General features: G+C 46.3%; 1 protein-coding gene across 2 annotated transcripts in view; it reads right to left on the minus strand.

Moving 5' to 3' along the window:
- Window positions 1–18,036, minus strand: part of actn4 (actinin, alpha 4) — a 52,673-nt gene extending 34,637 nt beyond the window's left edge. For both annotated transcript variants that reach the window (XM_030380276.1, XM_030380275.1), the window contains exon 1: window positions 17,679–18,036. In XM_030380276.1, coding sequence (XP_030236136.1) covers window positions 17,679–17,807 — 129 coding nt within the window. In that variant the 5' untranslated portion in view covers window positions 17,808–18,036. The remainder of the gene's footprint in view (window positions 1–17,678) is intronic.

Consider the following 18,036-nt stretch of genomic DNA (forward strand, 5'->3'; position numbering starts at 1 on the left):
CAAAGGTAGAGGCGTGAGAGAGAAGGGGGTGAGTAACAAAAAAAAAAAAAAGCGTTTCATCTCTGCGACCGAGCAGTGACTGAGCCCCGGAGCCAGGTGTTGAAGGAGAATAAATCTGATGATGACAAAGACGCCCACGGAGATCCATCCGTGTGTTCCCCAGCAGCTCCGGACCCCTACTACAGGAACCCGAGCCCCATCAACACCACGGTCCTGGGGCCCTGACTCATGCGCTCGGGGCCGTAGTGATGGGCTAGGTCGGACACGCGCATGACTGACATCGTAGCAGTGCACACCAGCGAGCCTCGGTGTAGCGAGTCTGCGTGTGAACTCGTTGGAAATAATGTGTGTATTTGTGTGCCTCTGATAACTGCACGGACTGGTCTACTTCCTGTTTTTTTAACCCCAGGACCAGGTTACGGCTGCATGCTCAGGCTATACACTGGGAACCACATCTCGTTAATATAAAATCGGCAGCCTCATTTCCTCTTTAGGGACTTACAGGGGAAGTTGTTGAGCAGGCGATGGAGAAGTGAAGACTCCTACATCGGGGGATGCAGAAATGGAATAGAAACGAGAGTTCACACAAACACACACACCGATATATCAATGGTGTTATGCTCGCTTTAACATGCATGACACTTGGACGAAGAACCACTGAACAGAAGAAGAAACATGCTAGCTCTACAGCCTTCTGGATGGAGGTGAACAAGGGTTCCACTCTGAGACGATGGTACTGCTCAGAGCCAGTTTGTCAGGTCCACACACACACACACACACACACACACACACACACACACACACACACACACACACACACACACACACACACACACACACACACACACACACACACACACACCTATCTTGCAGCAAACGTTGCTACAGTTATATTAGCTAAATGGAAATCAGTATGGACATCTTGTAAAAACGAACTTGGCATTAAACGTAAACTTCACCCCCTACACACACACAGCTGTATCGCCAGAGTCACAGCGGGCCTACAGTCCATATGACGCCTCTGTGCTGAAATTCCTCAGAGAGGGGGTTGGAAGGAGGCAAGGAAACCAGGAAGGCAAGGGAACCAGGACAGGAAACCAGAACAATGAGAGTGAAGGATTAAAAGAAGTAAGGCAGAGAGTGTGAGTGTCAGTGTGTGAGTGATTGTTTGCGTGTGCCATATCTGAGCAGACATTTCAGAATGCATGTTCTCATACTTAACATTCCCATCATACTCGTCATCTGTCACCAGTCATGGGGGAAAGGAGCACGACCACAAAAAGAAAAATTGAAAGAGCAGGGTTCAAATGTACAGTATGTCAAATTGGACATCAAAACAACCCAAAACAACTTTTTCCAAGTATTTCAGGAAAAATATTTTTAACAATAAAACAATCTGAAACTAGAGATGCAGAGGAAGAAAGAAAGAGAAAGAGAGAAAGGGGGAGAAAGAGGGAGAGAGAATGTCAGCAACAATGTGGCTAAACGGGTGTTGCAGGCCGGCCCAGTAGCCCGGCAGCAGACAGCATTGTCACGGTAACAAGCTCTTCCTGTCCCTCCCCTGCCTGCCTGCCGTGCTCACTTTTACCTTATAAGGCAACACACTTAACTGCCATTCACCGCGACAACTGTGACGAAATAGGCCAACAAGGAGCAATGTCTGAAACCATATCAATCATTAAAAAGGAACGCACAGTCACACCCGCATACATTCACACACACACACACACACACACACACACACACACGTGTGCACAATTACACAAATGCTCAAGGCACCTGAACATGCCTAGTGAACAAAGGTAAAACCACCTACGACACACACACACACACACACACACGCACACACACACACACACACCCCTGACTGATCGCATGAGGACCACGCCCGTGAACAAGAGAGACACTAGAAAACCCATCAGGTGGACTCATTTGTAAAATAACCTAGCTGCTTCAAGTGTGTGAACGTGCGTGTTCTGGAGAGCAGGAATGTGAAACGTCATTTCCCTCATAGTTTCACTGCTCCTTTTGCTTCCTATGGGGCAGCATAAACAGCAGAGAGAGAGAGAGGGGTGAGCGAGGGCGAGAGAGACGATAGGGTCTGCAGTGGCCTCAATTTCCTGCTTCTGGATGGAGGCTAAAGACAGGCAAACCCTGATTGGTGTGTGTGAGTGAGATGCCCTCCTAGACCTTTGGAGCGTTGAGTGTGTATGAGTAAAGGAGACAAGGAAAGACGATGAGGAAAGGAAAGAAGGAGAGAGAGGTAGTCAATTACCTGGAGCTCCTTTTACTTTACGTTGTGTGCTTGTTTCTCACACACACACACACACACACACACACACACACACACACACACACACACACACACACACACACACACACACACACACACACACACACACACACACACACACACACACACACACACACACACACACCTTAATTACTGGACCATGTCTGACACACCGATTTTAATAAGGCAAATCCACACACAAATAAGTTACTATGATAGCAGCTGAGGTTTGCCATTTAATGAGGAATATATTAACCACACTATATTAGTGAGTGAGTGAGTCAGTGTAAGACCACTATGCATCCATAAACACACACACCCAAGGGCTTGGCCCATATGGTAGCCTATATCATCCACATAGACACTCAGGAGGAGCACTGAGTCCAAATTCCTTTTGTTACCCGACAAGCTAACAGCCAACGTAAGTAACAGCATTAAAAGACACACACAGACACAGACACAGACACAGACACACAGCCTCTCTTTGGTTGGAGCGGTTCAGTCAATGTGTCTGGGCCCCGTTAGTGCTAAATGGCCGGTTCACCACTGAGCACTGTAGTAGGATGGTAGGTAGGGCTCAAACACGCAGAAAAGAGCCCTGAAAGGGATTGCTGGTCTCATCTGAGGGGAGTTTGAATGTTTGTGCCAATAGGTCCATTGGCACAGTTGCTTATATGAAGGCACATTCACTAAAGGGAGAGTGTGCAGGGCAATATGCTTACCTATATTATAAATGCAATAAAATTGATAAGAGATATCGTTTTAGATTATGTAGATCAGGGATGGGCAACTTTCATGATAAAGAGGGCCACATTTTTCATCATAACCATCCACATGAGGGCCACATGACTGCACACTTCAACTAAACGTGAGCTGAGAGAAGCTACACAATTTCGAATTTGGTAGATATGATTTCCTGTTTTCTGGTGCATTTTGGGGATGGCCACTACCTAAAAAATCATCCAGAATCATAACCTATGTACGGTATGTTAATTGAACCAACATACATTCATTTCATGTTTTCCATGCTCAAACAGCCACATGAATGGTCAGTATTTTTATCAGTGCAAAGGGCTCACATACATCATCATTCAATGAAGTCAAAAAACTGAAAAACAGTGGCCCAACATTAAGTGCAACAACTCAATGAACTCAAACCCAACAAGCAGTTATAGTAGTTGTAGTGGCGACTTAAGTGGATATCTTTAATGACTGATATCGCTTCTAAGCAAACTAGACGCATGGGTTTGCCTTCGAATTCTATGAATTCTTCTCATCTTTCTTGACCGAGTTTTCTGTAACGCGATCAATTATTATTATTCTTTTTTTTTTTATGTGCGGGCCTGACTGAGTGAGGATGCGGGCCGCACTGAGTGAGGATGCGGGCCGCATGCGGCCCGCGGGCCGCCAGTTGCCCATCCCTGATGTAGATGATTGATTAATACAATAATACAAATATTAAGACTAGATATAGTTGAAATGTTTATGTAAAACATGAAGGTTGTCTTTTGGCTGAGGTCATAGTATGTTGGAGCAAAGCGGTCTGCATTTCTGATCCGGTCTGATTTGTTTCAGCCAAGGGAATTGAACCACAGGCTTTACCTGCCGAGTCAATAAGTACTGGAAGATACGAAGATTCCTTTGTAATTTCCTGCTAGGAATCTTCTCCTCCCCCTGATAAGTTAAGGGTTAAAGACCGAGTTAAAGGGTGATTTAAAGGGTTATTTAAAAAGGGTTTAAGAGTCCGTAAGAAGCAAGATTTACACTGGTTCATGCAAAGAAGGAGTTTAAATGGACTGAGGGGAAGTGAGCATGCACGGACGATCTGTGCTATAGTGTTGATAAAGAAATTAAGAGACGTGTCACAGAGCTCCGCAGGAAACAACAGCTTCACACAGAGGGAAGCATGCTTGCAAATAACATCAGCTATAGGTGTGACACACACACACACACACACACACACACACACACACACACACACACACACACACACACACACACACACACACACACACACACACACACACACACACACACCAGAGCTTGCATTAACCCATAAATGCACAATTTCCCTAGTGGTCCTCGTGCATTGGTTGTAGAGCAAGCAGGATGTTCAGCAGTCGGGCCACAGAGGGAGGGAGGATCAGGAGGGAGGGGGAGTTCGGGGAAATCCCTAGAGGGAGCGAGTTGATTGGATCAGGCAGGATCGGAGCCATTAACAGATCTATCCCTCGGACTCATTCAGCACCGTGGGAAAAATCTCCCTCCTCCTCATCGTCGTCATCATCCTCATCAGCTGGTGGTGGTGGTGGTGGTGGGCTTTCCCTGACAAAGGCCGACGCCATCTTTTACACTACATTTATGAAGGTGAATCACTCGGTATAGTGCTTTTCACCTCCGGTTTAGACTGTCACGGTTCTATTTCAATGTTCATAATGTACTTTTTGCTTTTGGCAATGCAGCCCAAATGCTCGTTTCCCATGCCAATTGTATAGCAGTATTGGAATCCCGCTGTGTTCCGTCTGCCAAGTATGTCCAGGAGTAAAACCCAGCCGCCGCCGCCGCCGCGGCAGCAAGGCAGCGGGGCAGCAGGGCTGGGTTTGATTGGGGGTTTCACGTGTCACACAGCACCGGGACAAACCCAGCGGCCTACACTAGGCGCCTTTGTGCACAGCCCCTGACGACAACTTTTTACAAGTGGTTGCTAGGCTGACGGGGCAGGCATCGGCTGGTCGGACACGAGACCTTGGGGTTCGCCCCCTCCTCCCAGAGAGGGAGGGACGCTGGTCAGCATTAGCCGCTATGGGGGAGACGTATGGAACGGGAGCTACGCGACTACCTCAGCCTTCTGCCTGTGGGGAAGAGCCAAACAGTAACACAGAAAGCCGACATGCTGCCTCAATAAGATGGCTAAATGCTCTGGAGTATCGGATTAAAAGGGAGTGCCTGTTTTACCACAGGATGTGACGTTGGTTAGCCATTACAAGCCATTAAAAATGGACAAATTTGCGACATCACCCATGGGCGTGTCCATCCAGATGTATGATGGATGAATCAGCAGCATGCTAGTATTCCCAGTGGACCCTACCCACTGGTATGCCGATTCATCCTACGCATCATTCCAAAACATAGGAGGCTGGTCTGACTTGATTCCACCCAGGTCATGTGGACCTCATCGTTAAGTTTTTTTCACTGTGCGTGACCCTGGCTAACATTGGACCCAACGGTTTAACGCTTCACTAGTCACTCGATATATGCTAGAGATGCACCGATTGCAAAATTCTTGGCCGATACCGATTTCCGGTTTTTAAGGAGGTCTGACCTGCCAAAACCGGTTTTTCCGATACCGATTTTCTAAGAAATAATTATAATCATATAATATGTTGATAGGTTTTCAATGTAGTGAGTCCCCGGGACCCACAGGTGGCGAGTTGGGTGGGTCCCTGAGAAATTCAATGGGTCCCGACTCCCCAGTTTAAAAAATGTGTTTCTTTTTTATTATTATTCTATTTCTTAAATGAAATTAATAGTGTTAAACTCAATACATGAAATTGTCATCTGAAAAGCGCAGCCATTTGTATGTGGTGAGCCACTGCTTCAGAAAAGTTCGCTTTTTTTGGGAGGAACATGTAGAAGGTTGAGGCAATTCTTCTGCAGTGGGCTCATCAGGCTCAGTAGAGGGGGAGGCAGAAGTAGGTACAGGCAATGTTGAGGTACTCTCTCTAGGCTGATCAGAGTCAGGGAGGAGTGCAGAGGTAGTGGGGACAGAAAATGCAGCTGCAATAGTTTGCTGACCTGCAATAGGTTTCATCTTTTTCTTTGGTGGTATTTTTGCGTTCTCTCTTCTCTGCCTGTTTCTCGAGAAAAACGGGATCTCGTTGGAAGCGCGATGTATGCGCAGGCGCCGTTTGGGCATAACAATATGTAGGCTGCCGTTCAATGTAGTTTTCATCACCACCACCGGATTATGTTTCATTTATTTCATTACAGCACGTCCCCTAAACGTTACAACATAATCGACACGAATGAGCACAGCATCGAGCAGTGGAAACGTGGGTTTATTTACTATGAAGTTTGTATTTTTAATTGTTGAAATGAAATCAGCGGTGACGAGCTAGTTGTTTTGGTAGCGGCTAAATTAGCATGTCGCGATACTTTGAACAGGGGATCACGTCTGCGCCGAGTAGATGCGCAGAGGGTTGAAACAGTGCTTGTCTGGTCTGCTCACAAGAAGGTTTCTTTGGCCAGTTACTGTGATTAAACACGAGTTGTTTAATGTTCACAATGTATCGTTTTTCATGGGGAAAATTAGATGCGTCCCCGGGACGCATGGATAGTGAGTTTAGTGCGTCCTTTCAGATTTGAATGCGTCAGGGACGCAGGACGCGTACCTAGCAACATGATCCCCCACGGCTTATTTTTGACTTGCAAGCATTACAAACAGCGTGTTTTGGGTCGTCCTGGCACACAGTGAAATAAGTCCAAATCAGCGACATGTTTTTCTTCCCGCGCTCTGGGCGCCTTGAGCTGCTACGCACCGCGCATGCGGGTGAGTTTGATCGGCCGAAAACCGGAAATTACGACAGTGACCGGCAGGTCACCGATTGTGGCCGATTGGATACAAAACCGGCTTTTTTAATCGGCGGCCGGTTGATCGGTGCATCTCTAATATATGCACGAGTCAAACCTTGACCAAGATATGTTTCACATGGTTAACCACAACAACAAAAAATACGGACTTCCTTCCTTCCTTCCATTTCAATGATACAGAAAAGAGAAGCACATCCCTCTCTCCCTCCCCCTTGGGTTCTGTCACTTCCCTATGAAAGGAGGCGGCAAACATCATGTCTTGCACCCTGCTGTGTTTTCCCGCCTTGTGGAGAGGCCTCGTCTCAGTGGAAGATAAAATAACTTTACTTGAAGCTCGCAGGAAGGCTCGGCTCAACCCACCAGCACTGCAGTGTCTAATGGGGCTGAACTCTTGGAGTACACGTGGAACATGCCCCTCATCGGGACGGATTGCCCGGTAGCTAATGGCGGGGTGGGAGTCCGGGCCTTCGTGTTCAGATCCTATTTCTTGTTAACATACCACTGGGAAGAAGCAACGAACTGTCACTTCCTCTGCGCTACAGCTCAGTCTCGTCCCACCATCGCACCAGATGGGGGTCTTAATTGCCCGTCGCTTTACAATGTGCCTGACGCGATGTGATGCAGAGAATCTCACCATCTCTGGACCAGCCTCCTACTGAGTCTCCTCGTGTTTCCACCGAGGTGTCATATACGAGACGCTTCGCTCCGGATCCTATTACCACATGAGGTTTCAAGTATTTTCCAAATTGGAAAACAAATTCTTCCCTTCTATCCGTCGGTCCATTCCTGTCGATTTTTTCCATCTAACCTCAAACATCCCTGTCCTCTCTGGACAAGCGTTGGTTAACCCCCCCCCCCCAGCCCCGAGGATGGGCCAGTGTATCCATCCTGTCTGGCTGTCTGACGTTTGGCCTCATGGCATGCGGTCTCCGAAGGCCCCCCCCCTGTCTACTCTGCAGCAGAGATCAATCATCAAACCCGCATCGGTCCCCAGAATACACTGACACACAAACACACGGCTCTCCAGTCGGTGAGAGGATCAGGGGCCGGAAGGCTCCACCACATGGCCCAAGCAAAACAATATCGCTCTGCAGCGCCTGTAGACTCAGAGCAGCTAAATTACATATCGTCTGAGCGTAGCGGTGGTGATCGCTGGATTGCATGGCTACGGTCCTGTTCAAACATGGGACTTGTAGTCCCATGGTCACTCATGCCTGACACACAATGAGGAAACAAAAACCTCACAAGTGACACACATATGACCACACAGACCTAGGAGACGAAGACGAATGCCCCGCCGCCGAAGAGAGCTTGTGCGATGATAGGAAACACGAGAGTGTCGACGACAAACACTTCTGACAGAGAGAGTGCTGCGCAGGAATTCAGAGAGAGTTGGTTTACTTTGAGGGAAGGGAGGATTGATTAAATGTTTGCGGTCGATTCAGTGGGGCATGGCAGTCGGGGTAAATATTTAATGATACTGTAATGTGTTGTGGAACTTATATGGGTAGACGGACACCGAGAGATAGGGAACCGCTGGGCCAAGTGGAAAAACATTACCCACAAATTACCTTTACAATGTCTCTCCCATCCTAATATGATTGCTTCCTGTCTGCTGGATTTGGTCAATCGACTGGCAGGTGCTAGAGGCTCATACTCCTTGAAAATGTCTACTTTCGAGTGAGTGAGTGAGTGAGTGAGAGAGTGTGGCCTTTAGCCTAGTGCCCTAGTAAGCGTGCTGTTAAATAATATAGCAGTGAGCTAGCAGAAGAAATCAGAGACACATGGACACTTGAAAAGCATTGTCAGTCTTTGCTACCAACAAAAAAGCACGGTCTGGATAACACATAACCACTCGTGAGGCCCTGCTATTAAAACAAGGTCCTGTCCCTCTTTCAATCAATAGATAATGTACGTTGGGCTGGGTTGCACTGGCAACTAAGCATGCATCATCTCTTATCAGGTGTTAGCTATATATCATATATAGAAGTTTCAATTTGGACTTAGTACCACGAGCAGCTGCCTCAGTGTAGCATGCCTGGCTAGACGGGCTGCCACAAGTATCTCTGTCCACAACCAGACATGCCAATTGACGTTATTCGTTGCCCACAATTCAAAGCAAAAGTTGGGAGAATCGGGTTGAGGTTCTGGTCACACACACATCACCTGCCACCATCCATGACAACAGTGTATAATCGAACCATCTGAGCTCGGATAGAATGGGTATAATCGCTACACTGGCAGTGAGTGTGTTTCCACGTGGGTTAGGGTGGTCCACCAGATGTCGTTCAGATCAAAAACATATAAAATAAAAATAAAAGGCTTTTCCCATGATGTAAGCTCACCATGAGTCTGCCAGTACCAAGCTATGCGATGATTTATCGCTCAATCTCACCTCATCACTCAGACAGGTGCTAACACCCCCGCCCCACCACATCCACCTATACACCATGTGTGAAAACTTCGCTGGTGCCCCGAGTTCAACTGCAGACAAGACAGCACTTGTAGCAAGAAGCGCAGCAAACCGTTTCTAAGAACACCGCTCTCCACAAGATTTCCATCGCTGCGGTTTGGCCGTCTACTCTTGTAACACATTCTTACTGTTTCTGTTTTCTCGCCGTGTGACTGTCGGTGAGAATAGAGTTAAAAAGAGGTTTCTCCGAAGAGATCGCCTGTAGCAACAACCCACACACACAGTGAATAAAGTGCAGGTTGTGTGCATGCGTCGCCTTTCCCTGCCTTGTAGTGTTCAGAACTTCATGCAAAAAGGGCTCACGTGCCTTTAGGTAAAGAACGCGCCATTTTAAAATGGGTCTTGATTCAGAATAATTTCCTTCAAAAGTGGTTTGATTTTACTAGCCGTCTCTCACACGCTCACAGAGGGCTATTATAACCTGCAACAACCCGTATTTGTTTAACTCTGCAGTGTTTAGAAGCAAGAGAGTGCCACAGCTATACGACTGTTGGAAAAAAATCGAAAAGGAACCAAGCTCATTTTCAAGTGCAAGTCGACCCCCCCCCCGCCACACTCCAACACACACACAGCCCACCACCCTCAATACCCATTTACACAGCCATCTACACACACATCGCCACACCTAAACACACATGCCTTTGTTGTCAAGCCTTGCCTGGAAGCCAGCAGACTCTCTCTCCTGCTCTCATAAAACACATGTGGTTTGAGCTCGCTCTACAGGTTGGGATCTCTCTTAGGGGGAACAATAAATCAAATAAAAGCTATTCGACAAAACAAAAACTGTTTCAAAGAAGATTGGGGGCTTGTCTACTCTTGAATGATTCGGGTCTAGTAGGTTTTATGCAGAGATATCTTGCAACACACACACCTGGTAGAATCAGGTTGTAGCCATGAGGCCATGAGGTTGTTGGGTGGCCATCTCAAAATACCAGACGACGCACAAGCCATACTTAAAATCACAGAGCTGTAGTGCGTTTTTGTGCTACGTAAGCCATCAGTAGGTCTACAAAAACACAATTAAATGTATTGCTTTATTCGATTATAATCGTCTCCCGACTTAAAGGAAGCTTACATGCGCGGGAGAACCGCCCTGCATGGATACTGGCAGCTGCCCAAAGGGAAGGCCTTATCCGCCATTGTAGCTGATGAGAGTTCCTGGGAAGGAAATGCCATGCTCTAATCCTGACAACCATGCCCGGCACAAGACCAGGCCCATTAAGAACGATGTGCAACACACCCAGAGTCAGGCCTGGGAGACGCAGGGATTCACTGCTTTGGTAATCTCAGATCCATCAGTCCTACGTTCTAGCAGAACCTCTGGGGGCCCGGCACAGAGCCTAGGGCGGGGGCGCGGGGGGCGGGGGGGGGGGGGGGGGGGGGGGGGGACACCATTTCCCGTTTCCTTATAGAGATATTCTAGCAAAGAAAAAACGAATTTGAGCAGGTTGAAGAAGCTTTCAGAGTGTATTTATACAGTGGCCACTCTACACACTGGTTTGATTTGAAACCTTAAGCCACTTTATGGCGGCTTTGCTACGGCTTGCCAAGTCAGTGTTTGGCAATAACACACTTCCAGATCACCGCCTCTAGGAATATGATGGTCGAAGCAAATATAACAGCAAGAAATTGAAACACCCCGTTCACCATATTTGCGTGTGTGTCTGCAGATGTTGTGGGACTACACCTTCGGGACATCGGTTGACAGCTTGAGCCAAGTTGTACCCAACGCTGTCCATAACCCTGCCATGTTGATACGACAGTGCCAAAGCCTCGGTGTCAGCCCTTTAGCTTCATAAACGCCTGCCAGATAACAGGGATTAGGCCTGTAAACCACAAAGTGCCATCACCAACATCGGTCGCGATAGTTAGTCACCTGATACGGTCAATGAACGGAAAACCTTTTCTAGGGTAGGGTGATATATTATGAGAGCCGCTTGAAGTAGTGAGAAGGCTGGACGGTACAGTTATACAACATCCGTGAAGCCACACTAAAGAATTACACAGGTACAATATAAAGTTAGTACTTGACATCGAACACATATTTTAAACATGTGATCACATCCAGGGAAAATGTGCCTATTTGGGAGATGTGCATAAGGAATATAAGTCCTTACTATGACTCATAACGACTAAACATGGGGCTTACATCCGCTGATTTGAGGGGTAAAAAATAATCATATGTGCTTAAAAATATGTTTGTAGCAGCTATTCTTTTTACCGCCTTATCCTTCCAACGCGGAAAATATTACAGTGCAGTTAAACACTGACCGCCCCCCCCCCCCCTCCCCCCCCCAAAGTGCCCCCCCCCCCCCTCTTTAGCAAGAGACCCCTCCTCCTTCTGGCCGAGCAGACTACAATGGCCTACCAATGGAATGTTTCCCCACTCACTCACTCACTGGGGCTTGTGGGAGAGAGACAGAGTGAGAAAAGGGCAAGGGGAGGGAGAGAGAGTGAGCGAGAGAGCTCGGATTCCATTGTCCTACAGCGAGCCGCGTTGGCCAGCTGACCGCCCTGGGCTGAGTGAGCGCCCGGTTGGTAGTTTGGTTCTGGATCGGGGCTAAATGGGATGCCACAGCTGGCCCGGGATCAGCTGGGAATGGGGGGGGATTACAGCGTGTGTAGCGCCATGGTCTCGGGGTGACCCCGGCTGCTTATTGGAAGCCGTCCAGGATATTGTCAGGGATATAGGGCGTGGCAACATGTCAATGGTACCTCATAAAGTAATTTCACTGGGATTGCACCAACCGTAAGACATTGTACGACTACATATTGTAGTCCAAGTAGGAAAAGGTGACATTAAGAGGTTAAAATATTGCTGTTGCCAGCTACTGGAAACTAAAAGACCACACATTCTGGTGCACTAAATATCAGTTTATATGAATCAATATTGGCTTTTTAATTCACAAGTTCGTCATCTTCAAAATCAATCATCCGTCAAATGTCCTCATAGCAAGGTAATAAGTTGCAGAGTCCTCATTGGTTGTTTGCTTGATGATGTAATCCAGGGAACTGGACTCTTTCGAAGGCTTGCCAGTCAAACAAAAGAATGTGTATAATCCAGGCAAATATCCGCTACACATAGTGGTCAATTGCAAAGGATCGCAGGCAATAGAGGATCGCAAGGTCGGGGAGATTAGAGGCTTAAATCTGCATTCAGAGGTTAGCATTGTGGCGCACAGATAGCAGCATGATAAGAACAAGGTTAGCCTATTGTTTCAGCTTGTTTACAGGAAAAACAGCAAAGGGCAGAACAAACGACAGGATCTGCAAGACAAACATTCTTGCCATTCACACAGTTCCATTTCTTTGATAGTGGCAAAAGGTGAGGCCAACGTGCAAACGCCGTAAAAAAAAACAAGACGGAGGTCTACAGAATGACGCTTTGAGAGAGTAAATTCCTGAAATAAAACACCGCACCCCAATCAGGTCTTTCCTGCTACACGGCATCAGCCAATCACGCCACAAACAAAATGAAAAATAAAACCAGCCAATCAAAGCGGCTGCCACTCCTGCCTCTCTCCTCAACACATTCTATTGTTAGGTGAGATCGGAGAGTCTCGTGCTAGGAGGCGTCAGCTCTCCCAACAAATGGCTTGCTTCTTCTACTGTTCCTCATTAGAAAGGGTAGAATAGCTGGAGGGCCCATATCTGTAGTAGTCGTAGCAGTAGGTCAATGGTGATGGCACAGAGCATTATTCAAAGCACTCCTTCAGCAAAATGTCTCCTCTCACTTGCCAAGTGACTGCTTTGGCCGGCCTGCCAGTCACACCAGAAGCATGCGACAGTGGGCGGGACCTAACAAACCGATATTGTTCCCAAGCTGCCCACCTTGGCCGCAATGGAAATATGTGTGTGTGTGTTAGAGGTGGAAAGTATTGACTAACTCGATCATCATGTCTGTGATATTTCCAACCCAATGCTCTCTGTGATACTTTGGAATTGAGCACGTTAACACTTTAAGGGCCGGTATAAAAACGTAAAAGTGATGGTCCAATTTAACCAGGAAAGATAATGTCAAGACACATGAAAACCTAAGCCTTTATCACAGTATTACACTCGCCAAACCGCCCAAACTAGTTTCATATTACAACTTTACAATACGAGTACAGGCCGGGCCAGTTAAGCATTCAAATAGGAATAGGCGTAAATATAGGCAGTGGGCTCGCTGATTCAAGTTCATCAACAACATCGTAAAGGAGAAAATGCATACAAAACGCAGACTAAAACTTCAGTGTGGTTTCTTAATAGTAGGCCCACTCCCTTGCTTACATTAAACGCCAGGTCTCCCACGGAGGTGCCAACCTTTGTTAAAATGTACAAGGAACGGTTGCATCATATCCTGTGTGGCAGGATTTTTTTTTTTTTTTTTTTAAAGTCTTATGATTTTATTAAATATTAAGACATGAAAGTGCATACATCAACACTTTCTATAAAACGGCCAATATATCACACACAAGTTGTGTGTCCAGTTGCTTCTTGTGGAGTTTGTATATTATAGAGCAGGAAGTCAAACTTAGATCTGTTCTGAGACCAGTGGGCCTAAATCACACCCCTTCCAAAACAGGCTAGGTAGGGCCATATGAAATCCGTTTTATTTTTTTCCAAATTCCGTTTTGTTTTTTTCCAAATTCCGTTTTTTCCGTTTTAATTTTCATTAATTCCGTTTTTACACTTAAAATCATCAGAACGAGTGTCAAATAAGTGCCAACGAATACAATTTAATGAGATAGAAGACTACATTTATTAAAACATCACAATATTGCACTGTTTTTAGTGCTTCAAATAAAAACATGACATAAATATTAAAGTGCTTATAAACTATTTTTTTATAAACTCAAAGTGTTGTTTGAAGGGGCGTGCCCTGGCTACGGCGTTCATTGTTTTTCATATGGATTTTGGACTTCAAGTGGTCATCGCACGTATCTTTGCGTTTCCAATCGATAGTATGTTGACATATTCTACAAAACACCTGAGTGATAGAAGTGTTTTGGATATTGTTCGGCTCTGAATTTGGGGTTAGAACCGAATTACGGGCGCTTCAACTTCTTCTTCGGCTTCTTGTTAGGAGCGGGACCTATTGTTTGCGTGGTGGACCGGGGATTTTTTTTTAACATTGTTGTGCGAGTGACTGCTAAACATTCAGTGACGTTAATGTCACCTGTGTTGTTTCCCTTTTCCCTCGAAACTGAATTTCACCAAAATAATGGCGAATTCCGCTGCATTCCGCTGCATATTGTAAATGTGACGTCTGATGTGCCTTGTCCCTGTTGCATGTTATATGTGCTGAAAAACAGGAACCTGCTGGAAATCAGTTATTTTACTAAGACAGGCCCGTTTTAAATTGTAACTTTGTTACTTTTAATACTTTCCTGCTTAATAAAATAAAAAATAAAAAAATAAATAATAAAAAAATATTATCAGTTGATTCCGTTTTTATTGTCCAATTCCGTGATTCCGTCCGCGTTTTCGTTATCGCGGATTTCATAGGGCCCTAGCTAGGGTTTGGGGGAAGGCGACTGAAACAGCATTCCCCATTTCGTTACCCCACCAAGATGTAACCAAGTTGTCCCCTCAAGGATAATTTCCCAATGCGACCGTTATTGACAAAAGATGATGAAATTGTGAATTATGATGAGTCAAACCACTCATCTAAACCACAAATGACACTGACGCATTGCTAGTGAATGAAATGCTGGTCAGGCCAATCGCTGTTCATTGCTTCACGAGACAAAAATAAATAAATAAGTAAACCCAAGAAGAGACACAAACGTGACGCAAGCCCATAGATGTCCAGGGACTTGGGTTCCACAGGTGGATTTGGTGTTCATGCCAAGGCCTTGGTTATTTCATTGGCATGTCTCACCTCAGTCATTGCATCCATTCTGGGTGAACCGCCTGAACGCCCCACACACAGAATGCAGCCCGTCTAGATTTGCATTTTAAGCCAGGTCTTTCCTCACCACAGAGCATCTCGATTGCTTCCTACATAGATAGCAAAGGAAACGCATTTTCATAACGATTAAAACTGACAGCTTCTGATTGGCCAGGGACTGAATGTGTTCCAAGAACTACAATACCCACCATGTCTATACAGGATGTTAGACCACAACCCAGTGCTGGTCTGAAGATTCAATCATAACATAAGCCATATGCAAATCTAGGTGACCATCTTGCTTCTAAGCACTTAATGGTAGGGGGAACTGAATTGGCCGCTAGGCGATTAGGGCCCATGTGGCTTACTGTTTAAATGTCTGATATTCCCAGCATTTGCATCAACAAGACATCTTCAATCAACTACTGCTTGACACACTCTTTGTTAGGTGAACTGCCTCACTTCCTGTACCACTTAACCATTTCCTGCAATAGATTCAGTAAATCCAAATATGCAGTACTTCTCTTTGTCTCAGGCAATGGCAAGTAGCTCTTGGTAAAGAAAAGTGGATCAGTAGATACAATTCAATGCCAATATTGTCCCATAAAAGCTCCAGAATAACTGTCAAAGGGTTGAGGGTTTGCATGCAGCCTCTTGGGAGTTTGCAAGTGAAGAGTGGTGGAGTCACTGCACACTTCAACGTGTTTGGGCATGTGGGCAATGCCTCCCTCATGAGAAACTACATAATTACAGGTCTGTCAGGCAAGCCGAGCTCAGCCTGGCAGAAGAAGAGTGACAAGGTGAGGTTATTGTGTCCATCTTATACCAACTGGCACCTAAATGGTCAACTGGATGTTGTAGACTAGAACTACACAGTGTATGTTGGGTTACCGACAGTTTTTCCAATATTGTTGCGCAACATTGCAAATGAATGACAGAGTGCCCTCGTAAAAAATCAATACAATAAAAAGAAAAAACACCTTGAGAAGCAACTCTGCTCAAATACGTGACTAAAGCATAACGATATAGGCTCGGACTTGTCATTGTGGACTTTTTCCATATAAACAACGAAGACAAAACTAAACCTATTCCCACACTCATTAAATCCGGTGTGTGTGTGTGTGTGTGTGTGTGTGTGTGTGTGTGTGTGTGTGTGTGTGTGTGTGTGTGTGTGTGTGTGTGTGTGTGTGTGTGTCCTATTTTTACGCAATAACTGGCACAGCAAGGGTGAATACACCACAGGAATGTGCCCTTGGTTCCCCCACCTCCCGGGCCAACATAACTCAAACTTGGCTGAAACAAAACCTTTTCGCAAATCTCGGGTATGTTATACCCGTGAATGTTCCCTGGTATTCTCATCTATACGTTGATTGTGAGCCAATACAAAATAAGATTATCTTGACACTATTCCTGTGTAAATATTTGCCCGCGTTACATGTTCCCATGGAATGGAAATTAGCCGACGTATAAACTTTGGTCTAGGTGGCCTCTGGACAAACATTGTGCAAACATCGTAGCCTCAATGACTGTGTTGAAATGACAGCCGATGAGACGGTTTACCGGATTGACTTGATAACGATTCATTGACGAATAATCATGTCGTACCTTTACAGAAAAGGCATAAACGATCATAGGCTGTCATTCCGGGAGAAACAATGCTAGTCATCTGGCTAGTCGGTGAATCACGTCCAACGGAGACCCGGCCCAGTTAGCATCACACACACCGCAGTCCTTCCACTCGACTGACTCACCAGTCACTGCATCTCTATTTTTTCAGCGGCTCACATAGTGATTTAAATTGCAATCATGCCGTGGTTGTAAAGTGGTTCAGCAGCGCCGTGTGCGGGGCTTGGTAGCCCATGATGGGGTCGACTGTGTGAGAAGGCCGTGGCGATGTGCAACAGAGAAAGGGGACTTGGCAGTGGAAACTAAACGCTTCTCACTCTTATCGGCCTGCTAGAAGCGCAGTGGCACGATTACATCCCACACACACAAAAACTCAAGTCCGTTTACTATTTTTAAAGCCAGAACACGATATGATCGCCAAGACGCATTAGGTTAATCATATGCCCCCCTTGTAATCGCTTGCAAAATGTGTTAAGAGGGAGTCCGTCCAACATTAAAACAGCAGCTACACAGCAGATTAGCAGGAGACCGCTGGAGGCTGGCTTCATTCAAAGCGGGGAGTGGAGTTACAACTAAAGCAGGGCATCAAACCCCAGGAAAAAGACCCACAGGATCCGTGTCCAACGGAGAGCGGACACCAATAAAGTAGTTATAGTTTAGAAATATAGTTCCTGTGATTTGCCGGACAGTAGCCAAGCAGGGCCCACGTTGAATTCCGCGACCTCTCCATCCCTTTCCCTGCCATTTTTTCACTCCCGTTCCTCCGTCAGCCTCACCCTTCTCGGTACCCCCGGTTCGGTGCCCCCCGACTCGGTTCCTACCTTTCTCTGCTGCTTCTCCCAGGCGGGGTCCAGCAGCAGGTCCCGATCCCAGTCATTCTCTTGCTCCATGTAGATTGGTGTTCCTTCGGCCGTGTATTGTTGGTTATTGGCAGCGTGGTAATCTACCATATCAGCTTGGTAGACCTATGTAAGAACGTGAGCTATGCTATTTATTTTTCGATTTATATTATCCAAAATTAAAAGGAAATGTGTGTCCCGGTTGGGCGGTAAGAGCGGCGGGAGTTCTCCTGCTTCGGACGGGAATATCCGGTTGAAGCAGTGTGGAAATCCCTGCTGCTTTAGGAAGAATGCTTTCTCCACCCGCGGAGGGAATGGTGTGGTAGGGAGGAACCAGCCG

This window comes from Gadus morhua, chromosome 16 (assembly GCF_902167405.1).
Source record: "Gadus morhua chromosome 16, gadMor3.0, whole genome shotgun sequence".
Classification (NCBI taxonomy): domain Eukaryota; kingdom Metazoa; phylum Chordata; class Actinopteri; order Gadiformes; family Gadidae; genus Gadus; species Gadus morhua.